This window comes from Pleurodeles waltl, chromosome 10 (assembly GCF_031143425.1).
Source record: "Pleurodeles waltl isolate 20211129_DDA chromosome 10, aPleWal1.hap1.20221129, whole genome shotgun sequence".
NCBI classification, from domain to species: domain Eukaryota; kingdom Metazoa; phylum Chordata; class Amphibia; order Caudata; family Salamandridae; genus Pleurodeles; species Pleurodeles waltl.
In genome coordinates, this window is record NC_090449.1 from 1054684679 (window position 1) to 1054711232 (window position 26554).

The following is a 26554-nucleotide window of genomic DNA, read 5'->3' on the forward strand; positions in this document are numbered from 1 at the left end:
TTACTGCAAAGAAAGAAATATGGATGATGATAACATATTTAAAGAATTTGATGGTATAATGGTAAGGGAGACAAGCATGTGTTAGTCTTGGATCTCCAACAGGATGAGGAAATGTTTGAAAATGTAGATACTGTATTGGAAATATCCTCTACCTTTAAAGCAGTAATTGAGAATCCACTGGGTGAGGTGTAGTTAAGACAACCACGAAGAGAAGACTGGCAGTCCTTACATGATGTTGGAAGGTGTTTTAAGGAGTGGAGATGATCCTTTTGAGTTAAGACATCCGTAAAATTCAGCAAAGATAAAAATTTGTATGTGAAATTCAGAGGTGACGCTGAAAAAACAATTGCTGATTGCATAGGTGAAACCAAACAAAGCTGTGAAAACTGCAATAATTGAGAGATCAAAATGATTATGGAACAAACAAGTCTGAATATGGAGAAGTAAAGGGAACATTCTAATCAATGAACCATGGCAAGCAAGCTTTTCTGGGCAGGGGGAAGGTTGGAAGATTTTCTGAAAGTGGCTGACTGGGATGTGCCGGTGTGTTTGCAAAACATTACTTCAGGCTAGAGGTGTACGCAGCAAACGTTGTTTTAAATAGCTTTATACATGCCTAATGCTAGCCTCCGATCTTGCCAGAAAATGACAATTCTCCACTTAATATGCAGAGAGAATCTAGATTTTGTTAAAGATAGGGAGGCTAGCATTATCCCTTCCCCCCATAAGAGTTAAAGAGATAGAAAAGACGTTTCAATAAAAAACTTCAACTTGACAATTTTAAATGTAGATTGATAATTTGCTGATTTTGTTGCTACAGCTATAGTAAAGGATGAGGTTTTATTCTGACAAGGATTTACTGTTTATCATGAAGAATTGGGAGACAAAGATATGTCCCAGTGGCGGACTGCGGACATGAAACCAGGAGTTTTGTTTTATTGCAAATTTACAAGAGTGCAGGATTTTAAGACAAGGTCTTTTATAAAGAGAGATAATGCCCTATTTCAAGAACGGTGGCTGTAATGATGTTAAATTCAGTCCTGAAGTGAGGATGCCGGGGCATTAAAGGAAGTTAATGCGTAATGCTAGCATCAAAGCTCAGTGTCTCTGCTAATAAGCTTTGTTTGCAGGGGAGGAAGGTATTTAAAATTGGCTTTTCAGCTAAATGTATTTTATAGTGCCAAACTGAATTCTAACTGGCTCTTAGCAATTTATGTCAAAAGGTGTTCAAATAATGCAAAATGCTAGATACGTTTTAACTGGTTTGAGTTTGCAACAAAAACAGGAGACTCGACCCAGCATCCGATGATCAGGGTTCTTTTTAATGTCTAGGCACCATCTCACATGGCTGGGATGATCAACCCAACCCAAAATTCTTCTTCCATAGACAAGTTCTCCTACATATTTTGAAAGGGGACAGTGTTGCAGCTGTTTGTTCTTGAGACAGAGATACAATCTACATTTACAAATTTGTTTCACAAAATCTACAGAGAGATCATTGACAGAAAGTCAGAATAAGAATGTTCCAGTGCAATCAGAGGTTAACTCCTTAGATAATGCAACCAGCAATAGGACTTCCACAGTGTAGGTAGAGCAACATTATTTTAAGACAGACGCAAGACATTTTTTCAAGTACCTAGGCTTGTCTCGAGGCCGGGTGTCGCCTTGCAAACTGGGCTCATGCTTCCACTGCTGGGCAGCTCCAAAGAACCCGGGCTTGCAGAATTGGACACTGACCTCACCACAGGAGGAGGACTGATTCCTGGAAGCATACAAGAAATAATTGTTCAACACATGGCATCTTCTGTAAGAAACAAGGGAACAACTAAGAATCAAAAATCAAAAGCCTAGTTCTTGAGTGATGCGTACCCCGAGCTGGCATCAGCACATTCTCGTCTGAAGTGGACTGTTGGTCGGATATTACAGTATACAATTCAACACTACCATAACGTGGCTTCAGTAAGAATAAACACTCTAAGTGTTAGTTTAATAAGAAAATCAGACAGGAATGTATAATCACTTACATAGTTCATTCTGCATTGTGGCAGATGAGTTTTAAAGTTAATGAACTAGATATTTGTGCCACACTTATGCTGCTTAAACAAGGAAATGCAAGATATTCAACTGTTAGTTAAGGCTGTAGCTTGGCACAGACACAGAGCATCAGTTCCTTCTGCCCTTTATTGCATTCTGCAATTTACCTGCTTGGATTCCCAGCTGCCCACCCTGACAGGATGGAGACAGAAAATCTGGATCCCAAATTGGAGAATTTTGACTGTACACTTCCTCCTCCAACATGGAAAGAAATCTGGGGGAAGAAAATAAGGATAAGTTTTTTTTAAGAACAAGTGTGATTTGACATATTGTGTTAAATAAGCATTACTACAGTCAGCACTGGAGACAGTGTTAAGCAGACAGAGTAATTAAAAATAGATGTGTTAGATGTTCAAGGTGAGAAAGGAGTCACTCACAATGTTACAATAGTACCTTATAATGATTCCAGCCATCACATTCCATTGACTCCTTCCAATCAAAAACTTATGGGTGTGCAGGTAGATTTGCAAGTGACACTTAAAGAGCATGACCTACATTAGCATTCTGGAACTTTTCTTCAGTTTGCCTTATGATCATTCCTAAGTAGCTCAACTTATTAGATCCCATACGTGATCACACTGCACATCTGTTACCGTGAAGTCTCCCATCATGTGAAAGATATCAAACTTAGCCCTCTTCATCTTAGATCCTGTGGCTGGGAGTAATTATCTAACTCTCTACAGGATTGCAGGAACAGATGAGCAAGGTCGGGCAGAACACCATCAGCATAAAATGCCATGAGACTTCTTAGGCAACCCACACTTACATCAACACATCGCTGGTCACTGTTCAACACCCATTCTGAAAATTTCAGGGATTGGGGACAGGCCGTTTTGTACCTCAATGTAATGGGAAGGTGGAAGATAAGCATCCATTAGAACACACAGAAGACATTGGAAAGTCGTACAAGGTCTTGATTCAGGTTCTGATTCGTGGGACCAGGTACATGATATGGAAATCTGTATGCAACACCTACTAACTAAGGGAGTCAAAATCCTTTTCCAGATCTAGAGGCAAAAGCGGACTCCTGTTGGTAAACCGTGGTACCAGCCTGGTCCAAGTGCAGTCGCCAAAGAACTTGGGTAGTGTCGCTCTCCAATACAAATCATGGCTGGTTACAGTGAACCAAGGATGAGTCTCTAGTGGAAACACTCTCCTCGGTTCTTACACAGCTCTGGTAATACTGCTGAAATGCTGCTCTTTGGTCAGGGGTGGTATACGTCTCCAACAATTGGGGATATCACATAATGTCCTACAATGGGAGTTGGGGCCAGGCACAAATGTGACCAGAGACACGAGCAGGTGATGGTTGAAGTTTGTTTCAGTTGTGCTCGCCGGCAACAAGGTTCCTGCTCTAATATGGCAGCTTCGATCTGCATAATAGTGATCATTATACCAAGTAAACAACAGAATGTGCTGTGTCATGTAGGCATAACAGTCGCGACACTCATAGCACAGTGAGGCTAAGTGAATTGTCCTCTACCATCTGGCTCGAATATCAATTACCTCATATCACCAATGCCAAAGTTGCTTCTGATGGATCACATTCAGCTAATTGCATGAGGATACTCAGAATTTGTATAGTTCTAGAAAGACAATAACTCCCTTTCACCAGGGACTGGTGCTAGCCAGGAGATTAAAAAAAGAACTCAAATGTCACAGTTAAACACTGCCTCTTCTAGCCAACAACAGTTGTAAACAAGTTTGTTTATTGCAGTTTGATTCACTGTTTAAAGATGTGTTGCACTAAGATGTTTGACTTTCTTTGAAAATGGCATCCACACACCTGGAGCAAATGAACAACACCATAACAGAACGCATTGGTTCAACTTACAATCCTCCACCACCACAGTCACTATGTACCACTACTACAGCTACTGTACAACACCTTCCAACCCCCCCCCCCACCACCACCACAGCAGCCCAAATGTGTTGCTATTATGTCTTCCAACCCCCTACCACCACAGCTGCTATGTACTGCTACTGTTTCGACTGTAGGTCTTCCAACTCTACACCACCACCACTACTTACTGCCACTGTTTGTACTGTACAGTGTCTTCAAATACCCCACCACATCTATGTACTGCTACTGCTTGTATAGTATATCTTCCAACCACCCCAGCCACTATGTACTGTTACCACTTGTATTGTGCAATGCCTTCCAACCCTACATCACCACCACAGACACAATGTAAACTACTGTTTCTTCTATATGTCTTCCAACCCCACACCACCAAGACAGCCACTATGTACTGCTACTGTTTCTACTGTACGTCTTCCAACCCCACCATCACTAAAGCCACTATGTACTTCTGCTTGTATTGTACGACTTCCAACCCCCCACCACACCCACTAAGTACTCCTACTGTTTCTACTGCAGGTCTTCCAACCCCATCATCACTAAAGCCACTTTGTACTGTCACTGCTTGTGTAGTACAATTCTTCCAACACCTCACCACATCTGTCTACAACATCTTACACCCCCAGCACGGCAGCCACTATCTACTGCTACTGTTTCTATTGTACGTGTTCCCACCCCCTTACTAAAGCCACTATGTGCTGTTACTGCTTCTACTGTACAATGTCATCCAACTCCCCACCTCCACCAAAGCCATCATGTACCTACTGTACCATTTTTGTTCACGGTGTATGAAAGGAGTGGTAACTGACATCCTTATTTTTGGAGCACACAGAGCATGTGGGTCCTGCAACAGCAGCTTTGATGATTCACCCTTCACTTGTCAGTCGCCGGGTTTGACAACTACCTGTACCAACGGCATACGCATACAAAAAGTCTAAACAAAGTGTGTGTGTTTTTAAATTCCACTTGACTGGGAATGAAGGAATATACCTTGGCAGTCTTCACTCGCATCAGCTGGCGGAGACGCTTTCTACTTTTTCAGGTAGACTGTAGTCTTGGTGTGGTCAGTGTGCACCAAAATCAACACAGCCCAGACAATTTGTTCTTGCTTTGTGCCTTGGGGTCTCCCCTTCCTGTTTGCAAATGGTTTAAGCACTATCCTTCAATAGTCTGTAAAAATGTAAAATATTAATGTTTTGTAACTGGATTTTAGGTGCAAAACTCTAAAAACATCCGATTTCCGATCGCTATTTAGAAGGCACGCCCAAAGCAAGCCCCTTCCAAATACCGATTCGGTGCTCAATCAGAAACCCAAATTGCAATTCGGTTACCTGTTACCAAATCACTGTTTGGGTTGGTACATACATAGAGGCCATTTTGCAGTACAAACGGTTCGATTTTGTGAATCAGACCCTTTGTGACAGCAAAAAGCCTTATTACATCTGGTCCAGAGAAACAGAAAGTTACTTTTGTTTTCATGTGGAACATGCGTCAAGTTAATTTTATCCCTTCATAAAAAGCTTTAAACTAAAAAAACAAGGCTCATTCTCTGCCGAAGCCTTGGGAATAAAGAGAACAAGCTGAAAAAAGACCCTGGTACAAATATACTATAATCGGCGAGTTTTTGGGGCCTATTCATAAAAACTAGAAACGGGCTTGCCTGACTTGAGGGTGTGCAGCCTGGCCTTTGGATGTTACAAAATGAAAGTCCAATACCAGCAAGTCAAGAGGTCCAGGTGTGCAGCCTCAGTCAAGGATTGGCATAACCCCTCCACGTAGGTGAACATGGTGTCCTCCCTCGTAAGTTCCTAGGTGCTTGGGTCTTCGTTTGGCACCTCTGCGTCTTCCTGAGAACCGAGTGAAATAGGAGATGCGCTCAAAACAAGCATCAGAAATTAATTAAATGATTAACCTGCATTATTCACTCTACTCGTGGCTGCTGGAAGGTTTGGTGCAAATATTGAATTACAGAGGACCTGGTGCACTTGGTGCGCTCTTCTCCACTGAACAGAGGAATGGTCGGGTGAGAAGCAATAGTTGGACTTCGCCATGATACAGCCCCAGAACAGCCTGGGGTCCATAGGCATTAGCACGCTCTCCAAGGCTACCTTTATTCAATTCACTGAACCCAGGGCCTTAGGAGATGCTGAATGGTTCACACGCCATATTCCTCCACATACTTTTCTAGCATTTGCTTTGCGCAAAGCAGGGAGGAGTCCACTTAAGGACTATGTCTTCGTGTGCTTCTGGAAAGACTCACAGCCTGGTGAAACAGAATCCAACATCCTGATGGCACAGTAAAAAAATAACTGTTTGCCTAATGAACACTCCGTTCTGTAGGGGCACATGTCCCGGCCTGGCTGCCCCCAGTGGGCTTGGTACTCCTTGGAGCCCTCCCCAGAAGACCATCTGGAGTGGAGGATCTGGTGATTTAATCCCTGCGTGAGCTACTGACATCGGCGCTAGCGAGGCCGTGAGACCTCCTGTAGAAGGGGTAAAAAAGGCCCAGGACGGGTACAGAGGACTCTTGCTGGCCACAGTCCCGAGGAAGGTGCAGGGGTCCTCGGCCTGCTCGAGACGGCGAGTCTTCAAGAACCCTTGAGTCTTTTGAAGAAGATAGGCTCATGGACAGTCACAGTACCTGCCTGTGCTTCAAGTGATTACGTGTATTGTAAAAACGTTAAAAAAAAAAAAAAAAAAAGCCCAGAGCACCGTTTGCCAGCACATCTCCCAGCACACCTGTGTCCTCTGGACGGCTGGAAGCCCTGTCCCATGCGGGGCACCGCTCGCTTCAGATGCTCCCATAAAACTACTGTCTGTAAATCTCTCCCTTGAGAACCACCTAAAACAAAGCTTTAAAGAGAGGCCTCGGTGCCGTTCCAGAGCACGCACGGACTGAAAAGGTGGGGCCCAGAGGGTGTGGGGCCCAGAGGGTGTGGGGCCCAGAGGGTGTGCCCCCCGTCTGTGGCAGCCCGGGCCCGTCCCACGGAGCGCTGGAGGGCTCCGGGGGGCTCCGGGGGCTGGGGAAAGAGGCCGAGCGGCCCCTGGGAGCATCAGAGGTCCAATCTCACCAGAAACAGGAAGGCGAACCCCCCCGAGTCCACCAAGGGGACCGACCATGTCCCCGGTGGCACTGACGTCACGGGACGGCGGCCGGAAACGAGCGGCGCGCGCCGGCACCTTCCGGTCAACGGTCTCCAGCAGGTGATGACCTGTGCGGGGCGGGGTCTGAGGATGCACCGCGTGAAGGGACAGCGCATCTCAACCAATGGAAACAGATCACACCTGTCCACGGCCCCAACAATACACCTTCAGGGCGCATTTTAAGGATTGTAGGGGCCCCTGTGCGGAGCAGCTGTGAATGTTATGGTTCGGCCTCAGCCCTTTCATGGCCTCCTTGGCCAGGTCTGTCAGTGCACAGACGCTGGTCCACATCCTACACGTGTTCACATCTAATATTCAGGGATAGTGACGTGTGTTTTCAATATTGACACTGGAGATGTGAAGCAGCTCTCTTTAACTAACCTCTCCTTCATGAATTCTGGAAGAAAATTGTCAAATACATAAAAGCAATCTTTGATATAAAATCTGGGATAACATTTTGTACACTTGTGCTAGGTTTCCATACTGAAGCATTACTTCACCACATAAACCAGTTCGAACTCCGATTGCTAGATCTTACGTTTACACTAGCCATAAAGACAGTTCTTTGTAACACGAAAACTTTAGAAACTTCTCATTCCAAACCTTGGTTGAATAGTTGACATTTGTCAGGGGTGTAGATAACATTATGCGTCAACGAGCTAGTTGCAAATCCTTAACACACCCTATCTGGAAGAAACTGGATGCTTTCCTAGCCAGAATGAAACCTCTATGAGTTACCGCTCCTTAACCTCATGAACTATGCCCTGCAGATAATTTATGGACACTCGTGACTATGAACGCATTTCTTCTGACTCCTTTTCCTTATGACCAGGAAACTTTCTTTAACTACTGTTTGCTACCATCTCTTTCCTTTCACTTTATTTTCAACCATGCACTCCTCAACAACGAATTCCTAGCCATCACCTACCAACTGATACTCCTTAAGATTGTTTCTGCATTTACAGAGTAAATTGTAGCTGTTCTAAAGTCAATCTGGTTATCAGCATCTATTCTATAGACCGACATAGGTGTCGTACTCTTTTGAAATGAGCATCATCTTTGATTATGTATCTCATGTACATTTTGTGTGTCTTTGTTGCTTTAAAGAAATACAGTAAGTAAGTATATTGTTGGAGGAGGCCTGGACTTCAGGAATTTAGGAGTCAAGCTGAACTGAATTGGTAAAAATGCCTCAGAGATTATTTGGGATACAGATTGTTAGATTTATTGTCTAAGTATCAATATGACGCATCTCAGGTACTGTGTATTAAAAGGATACAACCACTTATTCTTCAGGATTAGGATTTTGAAACCTTTAAAAAGTGATGTCTCCATTGGGGGTGGGGGAGAGTAAGGAGAGAAAGGAGAAGGAGAAAGAGAGAGAAAGAGAAAGAGAAAGAGAAAGAGAAAGAGAGAGAGAGAGAGAGAGAGAGAGACAGAGACAGAGACAGAGACAGAGACAGAGACAGAGACAGAGAGAGAGAGAGAGAGAGAGAGAGAGAGAGAGAGAGAGAGAGAGAGAGAGAGAGAGAGAGAGAGACACTCTTTACATACTGCCTCTGAGATAATCCTGGCTGCTAGAGCCAAACTACCAAGGGGGTTATCTGACGGGTGTGACTACCTTACCGTGAAAACCACTGCCAACTAGAGACCCCATTTTTAACACTGGGTTATGTGATTACTACAGTATGTTTGCAGAGATTTTTGCCCACAAGAGGGAACCTCTGAGAGAACATATGCAAAAGGGTCAGGATTTTCTGTTGGGGAGGGATCGGCAGCATGTAGCTGTTCAATTAATTAAGAATATCACCGCTAACCCACTATATTAGTGAGGACTTAAACACAATCATCTGCTAATGACACTCTCTCTGTGGGGGCTTGAATAACACTATAACAATCATGTGAAGAAGTGCCTCCTGCTACTTGTGCATTTTCCTAAGTTATCTATCTTTGTAGGGGCTTGAATAACACTATATTAACACACTATCTTGGTGGGAACTTGAATAACACTATAATAACACACTATCTTTGTGGGAACTTGAATAACACTATAATAACACACTATCTTTGTGGGGGCTTGAACATTACTATAATAACACACTATCTCTTTGGAGACTTGAACACCTCTATAATAATACAATGTCTTTGTGGGGACTTGAACAACACTATAATAACACACTATCTTTGTGAGGAATTGTGCATTCCTGTAATTACACGCAAGCTCTGTTTGGACATCATTAGCATCACATTCTGTCTATGGGAATTTAAGCTTTGTCTTTGCACACTATTTCTGTGGGTACTCGAACACAATCATGTTCGTGCACTAACTGTAGGAGCTTGAACATCCCAATCATCTCACACTGTCTCTGTGGAGACCTGGACATGATTACATTCACACACTATCTCTGTGAGGACTCCTAAAATCATGTGCTATTTCTATGGTGACCTGAATAAAAGTAACTTTAATCATGGCTGAAGACACCATAGCTATACAGACCCTGGTGCTACTGTGATCACGTACCACCTCTATTGATTGTATCACACACCATCCCCATGCAGTGATGGCACGCCATCTCTGTGGGCATCATTCTACACTACCCCTACGCAGAGAATAACATTATATGCTTTCCTAAGAAGGTGTGGTCGAATAGCTATTTTGGCAAACATGTTAGCAGCTAATCAAGCTCTGTGTTCCACCTGACCATATTCCTTAGTTCCATAGGTTAATTGTTATTTCTTTGTGTTTGCTCACTTAACCGCTCAGATTTTAAGCACTATTAAATAGGTTCAATACAGTTTTAAGTGCCTTCCTGTAATTATATTATATTTTCTGACACATTAACATAATCTGTCTTTTGTGTATACCCTTACAATTTATGCAGCAATTCATATATGAATAGATTATAATGTTGTTTGTGTATATTTTTGACACAATAAATATTTAGCCTTGTGCCTTTGACTGAATCCAATCACATATAGTATTATGGACTAGGTCCTCACAAGGATGGTAGCACATGTTCAAGTCCCCACAAGGATGGTTCTGTGCGCACCATTAAATAACAATATATTTGCAAATTTAAAGCAGGATCCTGTATCATGAATTTTTTTCTTAACATTTTTCTAACATTAGTATATTTTAAAACCATTGTGAAAGGCTAGTCACCATAAGGCCGGCATCCACATAATGTCCCCACAATGAGGGGGTGGGGTGCGTGCGCTGCTTGAGCCAAATTAACCAAGGGGGTTATCTGGTGTGTGTCTACCTTACCCTGACTAGAGTAAGGGTCCCTACTTGGCCAGGGTGCAAACTGGCTGCTAAGTACAGACCCCATTTTTTAACACTGGGTTATGTGATTACTACAGTATGTTTGTGGAGATTTTTGCCCACAAGATGGAACCTCTGAGAGAACCTATGCAAAAGGGTCAGGATTTTGTGTTGGGGGACGGAGGGATCGTCAGCATGCAGCTGTTCAATCCATCAAGAATATCACCGCTAATACTTCCACAGTGGAACCTTTCCATGTAAACAATGTATGTGTCATCACTGTAGATGCCAGCTCCTATTGATTGTGTGCTGTTTTCTTACAACTTGCAGGAACTCGTACATGTAACGTTACCTTTGCCTCCAAAACTCTATCATCCACTGACCACAGGCAAGATGGGATCGAAAAAGAACTTTTGGCATAGATGAAGGCCAGCGATTGCTTTAAGCATTATGTGTGGGGAAATAGGTTAATCGCCTAAACAGAGCACAAACCTTTTGTGGCCATTCTATCGTCTGTATGAGGGTTAACAGCATGCATAACCAAGTTGTGTTCTAAACTCAAAAAAGAGCATCACTTTCAGGTGAAATATATACCTGGTAAAAACAACTGGGCAGCTGACAGCTTGTCTTGACTGCCTGTCTAGTTGGGAAAGGAGCTTGTTGGAAAGATTGAGATTGATGTATTTTCTTCCATCAGTGAAGCTGCCAAACAGTCCTTTTGGAGCATTTCAGAACAAGCATAGGTTGCCCCAGATAAAGACAGAATAAAATCAGAGAATATCTTACTGATGGGTAGCCCTCTTTGAGATCACTCTAGAGTAAGTTAAAATCATTTTGCCATGTGGCTCACAACCTAAGTATTGTTGGTAGTCTCTCCAAGAGAGATGATAAATGCATTCGCATGAAGCCTTCCAGCCCACCATTTTGCTAATTAGACCCAGGGCATGCGGGCATCTCTGCCCTTAGAAATCTATTGAGAACATATTTCTAGTGGCTTGGCATGGACTGGGAAGCTGATGTCTGGAACAGACAGTGCAAGGTGTGTGTCTGTACAGTGACAAAATGCATCCATTATCTGTTCGCCCATGCATCCCTTGCTGTGGCCGGAAAAGGCATGGCAAAAATCAGACCTTGATATTTGTGGACCATTCAACATATTACCTAGTCACATTAAATATGCATTAGTGTTAACAGATTGACACTCCTAGTGACCTGGGACACAATCTGTGGAGAATATTGCAATCTAAATGGTTCAGAGCACCTTGTCACAGACAATGGGGTGCAAAAGGTGTCTGAGACGATGAAGGAATATATCACATTGGGAAGGTTTGAGGTCCCTACACTGGCTGCCAGCTCAGAAGAGGATGGTTATTTAAGTCCTTTGCCTGGGCTACAAGGCTCTCCACTTGCAGGGACCATCTTACCTCAGGACGGCCTTTATTTGGTATGCCCTAAGAAGTCCCTGAGATCTGCGGGTCGATGGAAGGTGGTTGTTCCTTGGTGCAGGAAAGTTAGTTGGGAGAACAGGTCCATCACAGTGGTGACTGCCAGGCTGTGAAACATCTGGAATACATGAGAAGTTTAAAGATGTACCTGCTATTCCGTAGACAGGTTAAAACTTAGTTATTCTCAAGCTAGCTCTCTCTTTGAGTCGGGGGATTGTTCATTTTTTTTCTGCTCTGGGTCGTCTTCTTTCACACAGTCTCATTCAGCTGAGCACTTAGATGCCTTCTGGTTTTATGCGTTTTAGAAATACCACAATTACGTTGTACCATATGAAACACATTACTTCTGCCACGTGTGACAGGCAAGTCAAACACCACAATTGTTGCTTCTAGGACAGTGTCAAGTTAGCTGTGGAAACTAACACTTCATGTTTGATGACCTTAAGAGAACATATCGGGACCTATCATATCAACCCCATCCGCCTACCGTAGTAAGTCAATTTTTCCTTCTCAATGGCGGATATTCTGTGTCAGAAGGGTGCTCAATGTCCCTGAACGAACCTATAGTATACTTTCCATCTCTAAAAGCTCGGAATCTCCATAATTAGAGCGTGCGTTTTGATGAAAAACTGCTCCTTTTCTGGGCAAAGCCTGTAGCAGAGTCTTCTTCTTGAACTGCATTCTACAGTTTCTCTACACACACAAAACACTTAAAAACTCATCCATCTTTGCTTCTGCTCGTAGCACACCATTTGTGCATGTGAATTATAATGGTTTGCCCAGAATTTGTGGCATGAATGACAAGTAAGAATGTCCAGCAGCTGTGAGTTCTTGGTGGTTGAAGTAATATTTTTATTTGGTTACATCTACAGGCTGTGGATCAAAGTTATTCCAATTAAAAAGCTTCAACCCAGTATCGAGCCACTGAACACAAGTGTCACCTTGTAGGCCACTATTTTGAAAGATAACCTTTTAAAAGTTTCCCTGCATGTTGGGTAAGTCGTCACTCAAGCTGCCACTTTGATGTGAATGAACTGAGTTTAATGGAAAAGACATAATTCCAAGTTGAGAAACTCAAACAAAATGATGAACATGGTTGTCAAGGGCCAGAAACGTTTTGAAGGTACTGTACTGCTTGTAGGTTGGAGTTCAGAGTTTACTTTCTATCTTCTTCCAAGTACAGCCTGGCTTTGTTACTTCTGGAAAGTGCCCCAAGAAACACCATCATGTGAAGAAGTGCCTCCTGCTACTTGTGCATTTTCCTAAGTTATGGTATGCTCCAGACCTTGTGCCTACCAGCGATGAGTAGGTAATATCAGAGTGCTGACCAAAGGCAATGTTCAGAGAGCCAAGAAAACTGGATCGCATTAGCAGTAAGCACACCCAAGTTGTTGGGCCGCATCTCACTACTAGCTAATCACAATCATGCTTTTTCCAGAGTTGAGGGTCGTTGTAAGCCCTGCAAGCATCCATGGATGAGGCAGCTGGCACCTCAAGGTTGGGTGAAAACTAATATAGAAGTGGAATAAATCAGGGATCTTAGATTACAAAACAGTTTAAGTTCGCTCCACCAAGCCCCAAAGTGTCAAAGGCAACGTCGCAAAGGAGAAAGTTAATGAGTTGCAAATCTAGTTTTCAAGATCATCGGGGTTCTCGCTCAATGGTAGGATGTTCTTTGCACATTTGCATCATCCAGGAACATATTTTAAAAACATTTTGTTTTCAATTTTAAAATAACTTAGACAAGAAAACGTCCATAAGAAGCAATTTTGTCCATTTGCTTTTTTAAAAACATAATCCAATTAGCCAAATCAATCATAAGGGAGTGAACACACGACCACAGCAATGTGTTTTATAACAAAATGAAAGCAGGGAATCAGGCTGCTTTACCTAAACTCTAAATGAGTTAAAAAGTAACGATGCAAATTACCACTGGTTTTTGTGGATGGGATGAAAGCGATCTAACAAAATCCCAGATCCCCAACTATGAAGCTGGATGAGAGGGAGGTCGGTAGGATGCTTACGAAGTGCAATGTACGAGTAAAGACAGTCACCAGGCCCATCAGAATGAGGAGTCCGAGGCAGCACTGCTGCTCAGTGTTACTACACCTGAAGATTTCACCCACTTCAAAGATGCTGGAAGGGCTACTGGGGACAACATACAGAAACAGGCACCATAAGTGAACCTCTAACCAATGCAATACTGTTTTGATTGAGCAGGATCTCCAGAAGGGATTCTCCAAGCTACCCTGTTACGGTCTCACTTTTGTTAGTTGTTGGGGCACATTACAATTTCTGCCATCACGCTGTTAGTTTCTGCCTCGCACCAGCATTACCCTTACTTCTGTTGGCACTTCATTTGGGTATTCCGTTCATTCATACCCTAGCAGTAACCTCACATTGTGCTAATGCACCATCACTGTTAATATAGGGACTAATTAAGCCACCAATGAAGTGGGGAACATGGCTGCAGCTACTTAACAACTATTTGGTTGTGATCGATGGGTGGTCCTTTGATCTTCAACATAAAAAAAAAGCTATTTTAATCTTACTGGTGCAGAAGATGAAGAATTGTTGCAACACTTTCCTCCTATCTCTACATCCCAGTTCGGAGACTTCAGAGTTTAAGGTGTTTACACATATGCTTTGAAAAGGCTAAAACTTCTTTTTGATGAGGAACTCCATATTGTTATGGAACATCTTGCATTTTATACCAGGTATCAATTTGTTGCTGAAGCAGCAGAGTCGTATGTTGCAGCACCAAGAATCCTAGCTACAAAGTGTGATTTGTGTGAAATATGTGGCGAGTGTACCACAGCCTGTGTCCTGTTTTCCAGTCCTGTTCCTGCTTTTCTTCCTAGTTTGTTCCTTCTGCTCCTGGTATTATTTCTCCTTTACTTATTCCTTTTGCTTCTACCTTATAACCTGTAATTTCTCCTTATGTGTTTTAGACTTGGCCCCTAGTTTCTGTTCTCCCTCTCTGGGATTCTTGCAGTTTCTAGTTCTCTTGTAGTTAGTCTCTTGCTTGTTACAGTTTCCTCGAATTCCTGGGGATATTTGCCAGTTCTTCAGTTTTGGTTTCCTTGCATACCCTGCTCCTGAAATAGTAGCTTCAGTTCTAAGGCCCCTTTCTGTCTCTTGCTCTGTATTTTCCTCTTGGGCTATTGTGTCTGGTAAGTGTACTATTGGTCTTCACCTGTGTATACGTTTTTCCTTTGGCCCTTGGTCCCCAGGAGGCAATTCATGCCCCATCCTTTGTCTTGTGTTGTAAGCAGTTTGAAGTGCTTTATCTGTGACAGTGCGCCATTGCTGTTTTCCAGGAATTGCCACTTTGTCTCCAGCTGGACCCACAAGGGCTTGTCTCGTGTATGTAAGTACAATCCTTGTTTGTACCCTAAGGGTCCAGAGACATAATCACTTCAGCTGCCTCCTTGCTATGGGGCTTGCAGGGTGACTATCTGGAAGAGTAATCTGCATAGATGCATTGATGTTCCTTGTTGCTGTGGGAAGTTCTGAGCCTTACCTGTGTACAACCTTAGTGGTAACCCAGTGTGTTTGTACATTATTGGTCTGTTCCCTGTTTGCTCACACTAAGGTTGATCTGCCTTCAGTATCCTGTTCCTGTGCTTTATTCTACAGCTGTTCATTCCTGGTGTATGACTTTAGCTGCTTCTCTGCTTCGGTACACTACATCCTTAGGGAGATACTCCATGACCTGAAGGGGTGCTCCGCCCGGAGACCTGGAAGGGGCCGATTCAGAACCTTACCTACCTCTCAGGGTGATGCTATCATTTCAGGTACGTTTTTCTTCAGTCACTGGGCAAACTGTAAACTGGAAGCAAATGATCTAGCTTTTACATTTGGTGGTAGTGTAATTGGTGGTAGTGTAATTGAACAGGTTGGGTTTTTGAGTCAACATTAGGCTTCCAAGGAAGATAAATTCTGTGGAAAACGTATGCAGCAAATCAAGGACAACATATACTTGGAGAGTGTCCTGGAGGGACGGCTGATGTTGGAACAGAACTAGGATCAATTAATCCTGTGTACTGGATAAGTGGAAGTGACTTTGGAGTGGAAGCAATATAAAATCGTTTAAGGGTGTATTTCGTGAGGTTTTGTGTAAAGTGAAAGGTCATAAACCATAGTTAATTAAAATGTGATGCAATGCTTGTCCAACAAACTGAGAAATACACTGTTGTTTCTAAAGAAGCACCTGTCTGAGCTGCTTGTGGAAATGCGTGTTGAAGGTGCGATAGAGAATGGATGTGTCCGAATGCATTTCGTCAATCATTCTGGTATGCAAGAATGCAGGTTTGTTGCTGTGATGTGCCATTTATGATAATTTCATGCTCATTAAGCAAGCAAATCATTGTCGGCCGTCACTCGCTACCTAGAAATCTATGCATTCTTAACCACAATGGAATGGTGGATGGAGGGTCATGCCAGACATCCTGTTGAAGACTCGCCTGCAACAGAATTTTCCTTTGTGGTTGGCTGCAAAGGCGGAGGTGATTTAGGTACACTTCTTGATAAGGCTTGTGTGGAGCCAAGAGGATAATCTTAGTTTGGTTCTTCGAATTCCTGAACACTTTGGAGGGAAGCAAAAGGAACTAATAAAGAAACACCTCAGACTAATCCAGCAACCTGGTATTTCCATTAGAATGAGGTTGATGAGAAGAGAGAACAAGTTTGGTATGGGCAAAAAGTTCAAACAATTAGATATGACAGTAGTTAAAAAGAGAAAGCCACACAACAAAATCTCAAAATTGCAAAAGTGCCACATACATCTGCAAACCCCTTGTCTAAAGATCCTTTTTACACCCATAAAGAAAAAAGGGCAGTTAATTTATGACCCTTTCAGTAGTATGTGGAAGAAAAACACACTGCCATCTCGAAAGTCAAAAGACTGAAAAGGTTTTACTGAGAGTTCTGAGATCTTCAAAAGTGACAACGAGTGATATACTAAACATCTGAATCTGTAAGGAATATACTGTAATAAAGAAACCTTATCTATGAATGAATTATATAGCTTTATGGTTCAAATGCCGTGACAATTCAAATGCCGTGACAATGTGGCATGTTTAGGAACAAGTGTTCATTTAGATCAGTGGTTCCCAACCTGTGGTCCGGGGACCCCTGGGGGTCCGCAAAGCCTTTTCAGGGGGTTCGCGAGAGCCTAGAAAATTAAAAAATATTAACAAATACTGACAAATTAGGTCCCCAGCTTCCAGGAATAACTCAGGCGGGGGTCCCCGGATTCCAATGATGATTCAGTGGGGGTCCCTGGGTTCCATTAATGTTAAAGTGGGGGTCCACAGAAATCAAAAGGTTGGGAACCACTGATTTAGATAGTTGGTGTATAGTACCTTTCGCAGTTTGGGTAAATTCTCAACTACTATCTGTAGGGCTCTAAGCGATCTGGGCATGGTCAATGCTCTGTAGTCTTTGGCGTAGAACTGTAGCAATGGGCCCCGCATCTTTGCAAGCCTTTATAGCTGGCATCAAATAAAGTTGATCGCGGCTTCGGGACATTACATTCTGTTACTCTCTCTATATCTTTCAATACGTTCTCCCAAAATGTAGTCCTTTCAGGGCCGTCACAGAGGATGTGCGCCAGTTGCCCACTTTAATTGCATCACCTCTACATCAGCCGCTGCTGTTTGCCCTCATTAATTTAAGGCTTTGCGAGGTAAGGTGCCACCGAAGGGGGATTCTGCCAATTGCTTCCCTGCCCTGCAAATACGTGATTCCTTTATATGCGTCTTTATGTATGGCGTCCCACACGTGTGGCTTAAGCTCTCCACCCCGCTAAGTAGGGATGCGTGTTTTGAGTTTTCGAGGCCCTGTGTTAGAAGCTTATATTTTCGAGAAATTACGGGGGCATTCTTGGTTACTTTCTTAAAACCCTTTGAAAATCTGTTAGAGTGTCTAGCTGCCTCTTTCATTTTTTTTCGGTGACCCAATATTTAACTTTGGTAGGCCTAAAGCATTTGTTTTTTCCCCGAAGCATAATTTTTCTTCATTTGCTAAAAAGACTTAACTTCAGCGTGATGAAACAAATCACCTATTTTGATGCAACTCGCTTCCCTTCAGTTCTAAAAGTCTCTCCCTATCCATGGTCAGTGTAAAATCCAGGTTTGGTTTCCACACAATGGTGTAAAGGGGCCTGGGTATTTCAAAACCCTACACCATTCCCCAGTAGAATCCCACATCTTTAGTGTAGCTACAGTTCATGGTGGAGCACATTAAATTAAGAGTCAGGACAGTGGTTTTTGCTGAAGCATTTCCCAAAGGAAGGCTCCTGCCTAACAGTGATCAATAGAACACCATTGGTGCTCCGATACCCCTCGGGATACTCTACTAGGAAGCTCGGATGGGTCGCCTGATGAAGGCCCTGGAAGTTTGGGCTCCCCAGATCTCCATCCGCCAATGACAGGAATGAGTAACTTGCAGCAACTCTAGATTTTTCCTCTATTAATGAACTACAGACATGTCTGTTGTAGTCCTCTCAGACGTTCACGATCAAATCTCAATGGGATGGCCTGGAAGACCCTCAGCAGTATGTTCATCTTGACATGAAAGCAAGCCGTCGTGCCAGCTTTATAAACCCCTCCTTATTTCTCTCAACAATATCAGAAAGTTGTCATGATGAACTGCCTGCAATGCTGGCCCTAGGTTTATTCCCAGGTATTTAGTAGTCTCATTCACTATCTGGAATGAGCAGTGTTCCTGCAGACATGGCAGGCAGTTAGTGGCAATTTAATGCCTATTGACCCAGATCTGGACATATTTAGCTTAAATCCTGATGCCACACAATAGGTGCGTAGGTCTTCATGGGGGTTGGCAAGAGAAGCTCTCAGACTGACCAGCCGTACTGGGATATTTTCGGCAAAAAGAGATCGCTGAAACTCATCTTTACCCGGCCTGACCCCCTTGAATATTTGAGTTGGAGCGAATGTGCTGAGCTAGAGGCTCCAGACAGAAGGCAAAGAGCAGGGGTCACCCTTTTTTGTCCCCAGTGCAATCTGCATGGCGCTTGAATCAATCCCATTGAACGGAGTTACTATAGCCTGCTAGAGCAGTTGTGATAAAATGGTCCCCTATTCCTCTGTCTCTTAGTACTTCCTTCAGCAAAGGCCATTACACTCAATCGAGCGCCTTTTCTGCATCAAGGGACAGTAAAAGTACTGCATCAGTGCATTATTTATGTTGATAAGCTATAGGACTATTTTTGTGTTATTCCCCACCCTTCTCTTGGGAACGAATTATACCCTATCAGGGTGAACCATGTTTTGCATAAAGAGCTGTAGTCAGTTTGATATGATTTTTGTGTACATTTTAGAATATACATTTAATCAAGAGATCAGTGAATAGGGGCTGCATTGTTCTAGTTCTTCCCCTTTTTAAGAATGACCAACACCCCGGCCTCAGTCATGGTTGGCATTACTGCCCCCTAGTGGCTACACCATTGGATAGTTTAAGGTAGTTGATAGAAAATAATTGTATTTTTTTTCCACAAAGTATACCACAGACACTTTGTGATCTTAAGTACTCCGGTGTAAAAATTCAGTATAAAAAGCAAAAGTTAGAAGGCATTCTTCAGCTCGTTTCCACTTCATATTTACAGGGGTGTCACAAGCAGCAGTGAAATGTCAGAAGCGGCAGTGAAATGATAAAAGCGGCCACACTATGTGAAATGTGTGGCTGATGCAAGCATTGCACATAATACCCAGTCAGAGAATGAAAACATACCCTGCAGTAGTTAATCTTCCAAAGGTTTACTATATGATTACCTGAGGCTTCCAAAGTAGACAACACACACTGGATGATTGGTTACTACGCCTACAATTACTGGAGGGGACACACACTTTCAGGCTCTCCTTACTTTGGGAAGTGGGTGAGGATTAGAGTGCGCTTCTCCGGGGTGAGCTTGTCTTTCTCCTGCCGTGCCTGCTCCAGTAGCTGCCGCCTCATCACCGTGAAGACAGAGCGCAGCAGCGTCCTCCCGAACACCTGCGTGGTCTCATAGCGGGGTAGGCTGTCGCAGAACTGAGGAACATTGCAGTAGCAGAGCCACCTGCAGCAGGTCATAAAAAAAGAAACTTGAACAAAAGTCTCCTTTGGTCTATAACTGCAATGCGTGGGATCTGGTATCCAAAGCAACCAGAACATTCAGTATATGATTGTGTCCTTGCAAGGAACTGAAAACTTAAGAGGCCAAAGGACAATTCAGAGTGGGCAACGCAGATCAAGCGCTATGGACCCTAATGCTTCCTGTTGCAGCCCACGATTTCCTTAATGTTATCCAACCAGGCATTTTGCACACTTCCAACTCACTCCACTTCATAGCAACCACTTCATGTCCATTGCCACTCTTCCTTCGCTCCTCAACCCGTCTTCTTCCACACCCTCTCCTTTCTATGCATGTCACGTCTTTCTAGCTCAGTGCCTTTCGCTTCCCCAGTGAGCCTTCTTAAACCCTCTTCCACATTTGATGTCTCAGACCTCAGGTAAGACTCCTCCCATATTCTGTGCTGTAACTGCTGTCAGGACCCTGTTCCTCATCTTCTCTCTTTATCCTCATTCAAATCCTTCTATTCCTGCACTCTCTTTTTGAAGAAGCCTGTGAATTGCCACTCGGTCTTCACCCAACATTGCCTTCTGTTATCTACAGCCTAAAACCTTCTTCTGCATCCCATCACAGATTCCACACCACAACTCTGTCCCGGCTCCACGTTCTGGATATTCTAAATGTTCCCTCCACCCTTCTTACATTCTTATTTATACCAATACGCTGCCTCTCCTTCACGAGTAACCCAGACATCCACTTGTTTCTACCTCTTGCATATCATAATCTTTGCCTCACTGATCCTTCTACAATCAATGCTCCCACATTTCATTGATGAGTTTCTACAGGTGCACGTTCACCATCAATCTCAGAAAGTTCCAACTTTACTATAATACACACAGCAAAACAGGCACAATTTCACATTCCAAAAGGTATACGGTGAGGGTTTTCACCTTGTATAGTTCACTTTATAACCAGGGATGTCATCAGCAGGAGATCGTAACCGCCGTTGAGAAGGGGTCTCCAGGTGCCAATAGTTTATACTATTCAGAAACATTTTAGCAAGCTCATTTATCGTCTGTTTTTCTTTGGAAGGTAGATGGCTAAACTTGTAGTGTACAAAATGATTAACTCCCTTAAAAACAAAATGAATGATATATTGTTATTGTATTGAACATCAGCAATGCCCAAGTCATGTATAAGTAACAGTTATTTCAAGACCACAAAAGTTTCATATCTTACTGAACTTTGGGCACACCACTACTTGGTAATTTTGGACTTCAAACTGCTCACCTGCGATTTGCAACTTTCTCCTCAGCACATATAGGCTACTGATATACAGAGCAGCTAATGAGGGGTTGTGAGTGGCAAGGGTATGCTGGTAACGTAAAGAAATATATGTGGTAGGACTGCCAGAGTTGCTGTAGTAAGCAACCTTCCACAACGTCTTCAATATCCCAAACTCTGAGATTAGGTTACCACGCATAAATAGCTAGAAGGCAGTTACTAAGGATGACAGTGCCAGTCTGAGTAAACACTGTGCAAAGCAAAGATTGAGCAACTGCTCAGCATGTGCTAGTCAAACAGTAATAGCTACAGAGCAGGTGTGGACTAGCGCATGTGACTGTCACACGGATATTGTCTGGAAGGCAAGAGATGCTGCTTTAATCTAGTTGCATAAATGTTGCTCACCCTTGGATGTCAAGGCAGAGGATGTTAATGACAACCAGTAAAGTTTCAACCAATAAACCTGTGTGAAATGCGAGAAAAGAAGAATAAATTACTCAGCTAGGACACTAGATCTCCAGCGGTGACATTTCTCATAACACTACATGCTTCTGGGTGAATTAACTCATGGGTGGCACAAAGCATGGACAAAATAATTCACTTCCGCTCTGATAGGAATTTATTTCATTTGGTTTAATGGGTCATAAAGCTTAAGGAAGAAGGTACAGTATGATCACCTGGTCAACACAGAAATTTAAAATTAAATGAATGAATGAAACACAAGAAGGACCATCTTGTCTATGTGGGAAGGCAGTTAGAGTACAAACACCAAAAGAAACCTGGAGTTCACAGACTCCTCCAGCATCTTAATAGCCCATAAGACTGCTAACTGCCAGGTCGAAAGATTTGAGTCTCGAAAAGCAATGCGTTCAAAGGGAGGAATTAGCAATAAAATATATAAATAACCTGATTTCAATGAAGATGTGCTTTCCTGATCAAATCAAAATTAGTGCGCACAACCACCTAGTGCACTCTGTGCATCTAAACAGCAAGAGTCTACAAGGAGCTTCTGAACAACTAGGAAGCGCACGCACCCCACTGGATGTCTTAACAGCTATACAGATAGCACTAGTACATGAATAGCTTCCCAACAGCTAGGGAGCTTAAGAACTGTTCAACTAGAGTCTTAAGATAAGCTTAAGTTGTAACTCCGATTGCTGTGGGGTAGCCCCTCACTAGAGTAATCCAAGGCAGCTCTAAACCTCCCATCATATGGTTTTGAATCTGTAGTGTAAATATTTAAATAAATATAAACATAACTCCAGTGTTTAACAGATGAAATTGTTTTTTGCAGTCATGCTGCAGAAAGCTACAGATCTCTAACCGGAGGTCTCTGACAGCATTGCATTCAATATTATACAGAGTGGCTTTTGGGCCAGCCCCTATCTCATGAATGCTTTCTTGTCTATCTCAGTTCCCTGCTCTTGATTGGGTGGCTTTGCTAGCTATTATTTTTTCCCACCCCTGGAGCACTTCTTTGGCCTAGTATTTGACTGGCTAACTTGCAGCTGTTCAATGCTTAGGACATGGTATTATTTTTCATTTTTTTATTTTATTTTTTTACATTTTATTCCTTATTTAGGGCTCCTTCCTCATTCCTCTGCAGTGAACTTCGGCTGCGCTCTAAGCTTCCTCAAAATACCCAAGTCACTTAATCAAAGAAAGATTAAAGGTAGCAGGGCAAGTTCTAAAGAGAATTAATAACTTGATTAGGTGGACTAAATCTGTAACTAGTAAGTGCGACTCAGACACCTATGAGTACTTGATGGTTTGGTCAGTCTCGCCTGCCCTTATTCTGTAAGCGGGTGGGCCACAAAGAACTCCAAGGGCACAACACTTTTTACAATGTGCTCCGGTGCATCAGTTCTGGTTGTCCAGGGCGGTTGAACTCTGTATGCAGCAGGTAAATTCACTTATTTTACTATAACCATGTACAATACATAATTACATAGTAAGCAGTGAACATTTATCGTACAAGGTCTTCATGGACAATATGAGTGGTCAGTGAACTGAACCTATATTTCTTACACCCATAGTTCAACCCGGACATGACAGGCAGCCCTTTCTACTTCATGTGTCTAGATCTTCAAGTCTAACCTACAGCTTTTACATGTAGTTTCCTCCCAAGCTTTTCGTTCCTAATACACCAGGCAGCCAATTTATGGGCTCATAATGGGGCCCAAACCTGAAACAAGGATACAGTTAAAGGTCTAATGAAGATCGCGTTGTGTTGATCTGCTGAAGAGTGTACGTAAGAGAAGAAAGCTGCTGTTTACCGGGTCCCTCACATAGAATCAACGGTCCAGGAAGCAATAACTGCAGAGGATTTGAGTACAACAACAACGTCCCCTCCCATAAGTCCTGGGGGAGGGAAGGCTGTGCGGTACATCGGTAGTACCGGGGGGCATATATGCTCCAAATCAGGACCACATCACTTTCCTGACCTCTCTTGCGACACCATCGAGCCAGTTGTCGGAAGGGAGTCCTGCTCCTAGCGGGCGGCTTTAATTGTGTCCTGGACACTATGATGGACCGCTCAATCCCACCATTGCCCGGGGCACAGACCGTAAGACAGCGGAGGGCATGGGGGAAGGGAAGGGATGACGCACTGGGACAAAGAGGATGTCTGGCGCACACAACACACCCAGAACAGGGACTACTTCTACTACTACTCTGCATATACAAGATGCACAACAGGATAGGTAACATTTGCTCCAGGGGACTTTGTCGATATGCTAAACACACAGAATACCTGGGCAGAATGTTGTCAGATTACAGCTGACCCTACAACCGGTGGAAGAGCGCCCCGCAGTACCAACATGGCATCTCCATATGGCAACTCTAGCGGATGCGCCATTCTGGGACATGTTGCCCGACCAGATAGTCCACTACTTTTAGGACAATTCTGGTACAGCCTCAGGCGAAATTGTGCAGGGGGAAGCCTTAAAGGCAGTCGTCCAAGGACACTGCCTGAGCCAAAAGGTGGGGATCCGCCAGGAGCTTATTCACAAGCCTTCCCAGCTGGACACCACATTAAATCGCCTGGACAACACACCAGGCATAGATTTAGAAGCTCTCACTAAAGCTCTCGAAGCTTGGGAACAATACAATATGACAATGGAATGCCTTCAGTGTCACGATTAAAGAGAATACATGGCTCATGTCCTTGAAGAGGAGGGTAAACCAGGACGGTTGATGTCATGACTGGTCTGACCAGAAGGTAGGGGCTTCCCCATTATACGTGTGAAATCACAAGATGGGATAATAATCTTCTCTACTCCTGACATTATTACAACGTTCCAAGATTACTACATGACACTATAAGGGTTGCAGGGACTGGGCCTGCGGGGAGACCCAGGTGTACTCCTGGACTGGGTGACTCTGAGAAGCTTCCGGAAGCAAAGGCTGCAGGGCTGACTGAACCGATTATGGCCCCGGAGGTTAGAGCCGCAGATAAGGGGATGGCCACAAGCAGGTCACTGGGGCCTGACGGCTTCCCCTTTGAGTTTTATTTAGCCTCTACTGAGATACTGGCCCCACACCTGGAGGCCCTCTTTAAGGAGGCAAAGGAATTGGGGAGTCCCTCAGACTCGACAAGGGAATCCCAGGCGGTGCCCTTGCCAAGACCTCAGACCAGGAGGCCAGCACAACCGATTACCGACCACTCTCGATGTTCAATAGTGACTTTAAGGTGCTGAGCAGGGCCCTATCCTGGCGCTTGAAACCACATATGCCTGAACTGATACACCCTGACCAGAGCGGGTTTATCTCGGCACGTAACACCTCTCTCAATCTTAGACGACTGTATAACTAAGTCCAAAATAGGGACTGGTCGGACCACCCATAGGCTGTATTAACTTCGGTGGACCTAGAGAAGGCCTTCAACACCGTGCGTTGGGGCTTCCTGGAGGTTGTCATGCTGTGTATGGGGCTGGACTGCGTGGGTAGGGCTAGTGTGCACGAGGCCTATGACTCGGGTGAAAACTGGCCCCACCATTTCCGACTGCTATGACATATTCCAAAGGACCAGCAGCAGTGCCCACTCTCCCTCCTGCTTGTTGCGCAGGCTCTAGAGCCGCAGGCAGAGTATGTCAGGATGAGACTCCAGGGGAGTGGCATCACAGTTGAAGGAGAAGAGCATATAATGTCCCTCTACGCTGTTGACATGCTGATTTATCTGCAGAATGGGGGAAGAGAACCTCAGCATTGTCCTACAACTTCTTGAGGAATATGGGTCCTTCTCTAGCCTCGGCCTCCGGGTCAACTGTCCCAAGACATGCATGTTTCTGGTATCTAACGAGACCCAGCGGCCGACTGGTTGCCCACCTGTATACTTTGGTCGCCACACACATTTAAATATCTCGGTATCCAGGTCTATCACGACAACTCCAACTTACAAAAGGGTAACCTAGGTAAAGCAACGTACTCTCAGAAATCCTATGTCTGGTTTTGGAGATCCCGAGACTCCTGATTAGCAACATATTTCACTTTCTAAAACGATCATGCTCCCTAGACTGCTCTATTTCTTTGCGACTCTTCCACTGTGGGTCCCTGTGTCGTGGTTTGGGCAGCTGGTCTCCCTTCTGAGAGAGCTGATCTGGGATGGGGGTCAACAGCATGTATCTCTCACGACACAGCGCCCCTAGACGGACAGCCTGGGGTCCCAGGCTTTGAGCTCCATCACCTTGCGCCGCAATTCTAGTGGTTCACATGTTGGTTAAATGGGACGGGATTGTCGGAGCTCGGCCAGACTGGGAGAGAACCCAAGCAAATGACCCATGATGCGGATTCCAAGGCCAGCACTACTCCAGACCATTGCACTGAGTTGGGCACCGCAGCTGCTGAAGGACCGGGGATGGAATACCCTACGCCTCCGAGCTACCACTGGTGGGATTGCCACATGGCAACCCGACTCACATACTTTAGGGCTAACCAATTAGACTCTTGGACAGAGGCAGGGATAGTGACAATGAGTGATTGCTATGACATAGGCATGCTTATCCCGCTGCAGGATCTGATGAGCAGCCAACTCTCCCGCCGGGTCAATTCCTCATGTACAAGGCACTTATGCGCTCACTCAGGGATCTCTGGGGACACAGACCCACAAACGCACCAGCAGGGGTGTGGAATTCCTATAGCCCGACGCCCAGGACATATTGTTTGAGGTCAAGGACAACAGGTTTTTATGTTTATTTTGTCCTTGGGACAAGTAGGCCCAACACCCTGCAGCACAAACCCTTTGGATGCCAGTTTACAGTACCACATTATGGATAAGGGAAAGGCATTGTCTACAGTTTAGGTAATATTGGTGTCCCTATTTTAATGCTGTTTGAACTTGTATTTATGGTTCAGTAATACAAAGTCTTCATTATTAGGGTGAGCGCTCTAAG

The 26554-nt window shown here is 44.0% G+C and overlaps 1 protein-coding gene across 2 annotated transcripts in view; it reads right to left on the bottom strand.

Annotated features, from left to right (window-relative positions):
* Nucleotides 1–26554, bottom strand: part of KAT2B (lysine acetyltransferase 2B) — a 257000-nt gene that overhangs the window by 96900 nt on the left and 133546 nt on the right. For both annotated transcript variants that reach the window (XM_069212065.1, XM_069212064.1), the window contains exons 5-8: nt 20831–21012; nt 19695–19886; nt 2202–2308; nt 1637–1762 (exon numbers count right to left, since the gene is read on the bottom strand). In XM_069212065.1, the coding sequence (XP_069068166.1) occupies nt 1637–1762; nt 2202–2308; nt 19695–19886; nt 20831–21012 (607 nt within the window). The remainder of the gene's footprint in view (nt 1–1636; nt 1763–2201; nt 2309–19694; nt 19887–20830; nt 21013–26554) is intronic.